Raw genomic sequence first — 4,346 nt, 5'->3', positions numbered from 1 at the left:
TATATATATAATTTAAATGCTTTGATTTTTTATTATTTTATTTTATATATTAGATAATTATTTTCCAAATTGGTAATTAGGTGATTAGTACGAATTTAATTTCACACGATATATGCATTTTCTGGTGTTTACAGAGACTATGAAATTATGATAATATTTGAAAATTTAATCAAAATTAAAGTTATACTTTTTCAATATTTAGTAATATTTTTTTTATTTTAAAAATAAAAACTAAAAATGTAATAAAATTAAAAGATGTTTTAAAATAGTTAATGAGTTATAGCTCAAATGGCATAATCCCTCCATACTCATCTAAAGAGATTGTGGGTTCGAGTCTTTCTATCTTCGTAAAAAAAAATATATATTATAAAATAATAAAAAAATTTAACTTAAGTTTAACTATATTTTAAATTGCTATTAAAGTCTCTTTTATATATATATATATATATTTCTCAACCTTTTTCCGGTGTGTGCTCTCTCTTTCTCTAGTCTTGTATGTCTTGTGTCCCTTGCAGCCTTTCAGTCCTTGTCTTCTTCTTCTTCTTCTTCTTCTTCTTCAACCATTCCAATACTTTCTGTCCCTGTTTCGCCACACAAACACACCCGTTCACTTTCTCATATACCCTTATCCCATTTTTTTCTAACTCAGTAGGAAATTGATGCAATTTACCTCAGCTTCTTCCAAAACTTAAACTTTAGGAACTTTACTCGAATGGGGTTGAATGCAATTGTCACCTAATCTAGTTTCTCACCTCCTTAACCCCCATTTTATTCGTGTGTTTTTGTCTTTTTGCGCATATTATAAATTTATAAATATATTTTATATATGGACATAAGGACATTTCTTGTTGAACACAAAGCCCAAAGTTCTAGAATTTGAGGCATTGCATATATTTTTCTTTCCAGCGTCTGAGAAAAAAAGGAGAAACATTGTTGTTTTTCTTTCTTTTATTTTTCTTCTGGGTCAGAAAAATGTCAACATTGCAGATGTCCCATGTTATTGATTTAGAGCAAGGAAATCATGAAGATGATGCTGTTGTTGGAGGTGTTGGGAGTGATGATGATGATGGTAGCGTGTATTTATCTGATGCAGAAGAGGGTGGTTCAAGCCACTCTCATTTCTATTCAACACATGGTGATGGTGGCTCAGCATTTGATGATTGCAGCTTCTCATGTGTCTCTGATCTTGAAGCTGCTGCTGTTGTTCATGATTCTGGGAGGGCTTCTTTTGCTTCTGATTTCTCTGTGGAGCTGGGAAATGCAGCTGGGGTTCCTGAAATCAAAGTGCATTTGGATAATAATATTATTAATAATAATAATAATAATCACAAAGTGGAGAGGGATTGTAGAATTTGTCACATGGGTTTGGAGAGTGATAGTTCTGAGTCTGGTGTTCCAATTGAATTGGGTTGTGCTTGTAAAGATGATCTTGCTGCTGCTCACAAAATATGTGCTGAGACATGGTTCAAGATTAAGGGGAATTTGTGAGTATAAAATCCCATTTTACTTCACTCTTTTTAACTGCAAAATTTGGTTTTTTATGTTTTTGTAATGCTAAATTTGATTGATTCTGTGGATGTTTTGGACACCCTCTTATTTATGATTCCTGGAATTGAGAATTGGATTGTTTGGTACTGCTCTATATGTATACTTGTTCTATGTCTTGGTGTTGAGTCTGACAAATATTCTCAATTACTTACAGCTATGGTTTCCTTCTTGAAGGGGATTTTATTTTTCCAAAAGAAATCATAGAGGATTAGGGTTGTGGATTGTTTAACTTGAGTGATGAGTGTAAAGCTGAAGATGATGATGACAAAAGTGCTTGGAAACATATATTTTATAGTGTTTTAAAGACACAAATTGGTAACATGCTATGTCTCTCTATGATTTCTTCAACAAAGGGAAAGTTGTTCAGAAGAAGATTAAGATATTTTAAAGAATGTGATGAAAAAGAGAAATGGCATACGTAAAAGCATAACTCTGTCCCACACTCATTAAGCTGACATGTCTAAAGCACCACTGGAATTTTTTTCTTGTCCCTTTTCTGAAATTTAGGAAGCTTCATATTCTTTCTTATTGTTTTTAATCTCTTTCAAAGTGGAGAATTGACCCTTGTGCCTTGTGGCCTCATATTCCTGTATCTAAATATCTTAGTTTGATGCTTGTTGATTAGTGATGTGCCACCTTAGAATATTTTAATCAATAAACCACTGGTCCTAATTATCTGATCATTTAAGATGGTTGATAATGATCAACTTTTTGTATTGCATAATTGTTGTGACTTGTGAGCACTACTACATTATCAGTAAAAATTGACAAGATCCTTGTTCCAATCTTATGAAGTAAAATATTCCATGTTGTTTTACTTGCAGATAATATATTAATATGACAGTTGAAAACCCTTTTCTCAGTGCCACATGCCAATCCTTGATTTTAATTGTAGTTCTCGAACTCTAAATCAAAGTTTTTTTGAGTTTTAAGTTTTCTGTACTTTCTATGAATACATGGTAGGGCATACTTTATCTATGGATTGGTGGTTTTCAATGCCTTAATGTCAAATTGGAAAGCAATTTGTGTAAGAAAAGATTTATTGTCATATCTGATTCAGACGCAAATCCATCCAAGTGCGATATTTTTCCATGGCTAATTTAAAATCCATTAATGGAACAGAATATGAATCTATCCCATTTCAGAATCATTTTTAATGGATGTATTTGATGCCTTAATCTGTGGCATATAATTCATGATACTGTCTTCTTTTCCTTGGTTTTGGGGGGTAAAATGCAACATGGTTTGCAAAGAAAGTTGTTAGTTTGTTTGAAAGTAATTTATTCTCTTGTATACAGAAGATGATGCAAGATGAGCTAACTAGTGTTAATAAACTATTTACTATAAGATTGAGAATTATTCTGATTAGTTGTCATATCTTTCTGCCATGAACACTTAGTATAGAAAGTTATGATGATCAACTTTGTTAGATTTTGATCAAGTTCTTTTATTGCAAAGTATGTTGGAGTTTGAGAACTGTAAAACTAACCCTATTCCCTTCTTCTTTTTCCCCTACGTTTTTCCCCAAGAAGACCGACCATACATGAGGTAGTCAAAGAAGATCTACGTGTAAACATTGGTACTATAAACATGATACATACAGAGTTCAATGGCATCATTTGATCTATGTAGCCGACCCACCTAGTGGGATAAGACTTCATTGTTGTTGTTATACATAATTTCCCCGATTTGTTTTCGGAAAAAAGTGACTTTACAACTCAAATCTTCTTTATAATTAAAAAAGCTAAAAGAAGATTTTTTCTACAAAGAAGCTGAAATCAGATATTTTTTGTGATATTCTGATTATCATATTATTAGAAGCAGACACTGAAAAAAAAAAAAGGATTATTAGAAGCAGACCTCTTTGAATTGCATCAGTGTTACTGTATTTTGGTCTGGGTATCAGCAATAATTGCAGTGATAGTAGTGGTTTGCCTTGGTGGACTTTTCATTTCACTTTAAAAATTTGTATGTCTTCTCTAATTTTTTGTGTTTTTGAGTAGGACCTGCGAAATTTGTCATTACGTTGCACGGAATGTTCATGGCACAACTGACCATTCTAGTGACGGGAACAACCCTGCTGCAATAGCTGCACTTTCAACACATGCGACTCCAGCAGAAGCTCGAAGATTTTGGCATGGTCATCGCTTCCTAAACTTTCTTCTTGCTTGTATGGTTTTCGCATTCGTTATATCATGGCTTTTCCATTTCAATGTGCCGTCATCATAGATACCTGAGGCGGTTTTTATTCATAGTTCATTGTAAATTAAAAAAGTTTAGGAAATAATTTAGCAGACAAGAGAAAGATGGAGAAGGGATGAAAAGTTTGTAAGAAAACAAGAAAATTCAACACAAGAATCAATAAGATGACAGTGTATAACATCTTTTCCTCCCATGAAGAATTTTCTGTTGTGAATTCTTCTTAAATTAGTAGTGAGAGCCTTAGAAGGCTTTCTTGTTCCATCTTTTCAGGATCAATTTAATTTTTGGACAAAGTACTAGAATGTATATTCAAATGTACATTATATAAATTTAATTATTGGTTCTGTTTTTGGTACATGGTTATAAATGATATTGGTGAAAGCTACTTTTGTGGTTGTTATAGATTGTTTTCGTGGTTTACTTAAAGTATGCGCTTCCAGGTTAACATCAGGGAACAATGACTGAACTAGTGTCTTTGCGCCTTCAGGCTGCCCTTTTACACAATAACTGAGATTTAAAAAAAAAAATCATAATAAAATAAAATAGTATGATAAATTACCAAAACAATACCTGTAAGTTTATGTAGGTTACAAAAT

The 4,346-nt window shown here is 32.3% G+C and overlaps 1 protein-coding gene across 1 annotated transcript; it reads left to right on the top strand.

The window, feature by feature from the left end:
- Nucleotides 1-454: 454 nt before the first annotated feature.
- LOC107637846 (uncharacterized) lies at nt 455-4,131 on the top strand. Its single transcript, XM_088485855.1, has 2 exons — nt 455-1,484; nt 3,552-4,131. The coding sequence occupies exons 1-2, from the start codon at nt 973-975 to the stop codon at nt 3,775-3,777; spliced, it is 738 nt and encodes a 245-aa protein (XP_088341981.1). The 5' UTR covers nt 455-972; the 3' UTR covers nt 3,778-4,131.
- The last annotated feature ends 215 nt before the right edge of the window (nt 4,132-4,346 follow it).

Source organism: Arachis ipaensis, chromosome B4 (assembly GCF_059453495.1).
Source record: "Arachis ipaensis isolate K30076 ecotype BB chromosome B4, ASM5945349v1, whole genome shotgun sequence".
In the NCBI taxonomy this organism is placed as follows: Eukaryota; Viridiplantae; Streptophyta; class Magnoliopsida; order Fabales; family Fabaceae; genus Arachis; species Arachis ipaensis.
The sequence above is the reverse complement of the archived record's forward strand: the minus strand, read 5'-3'. Positions and strand labels throughout refer to the sequence as shown.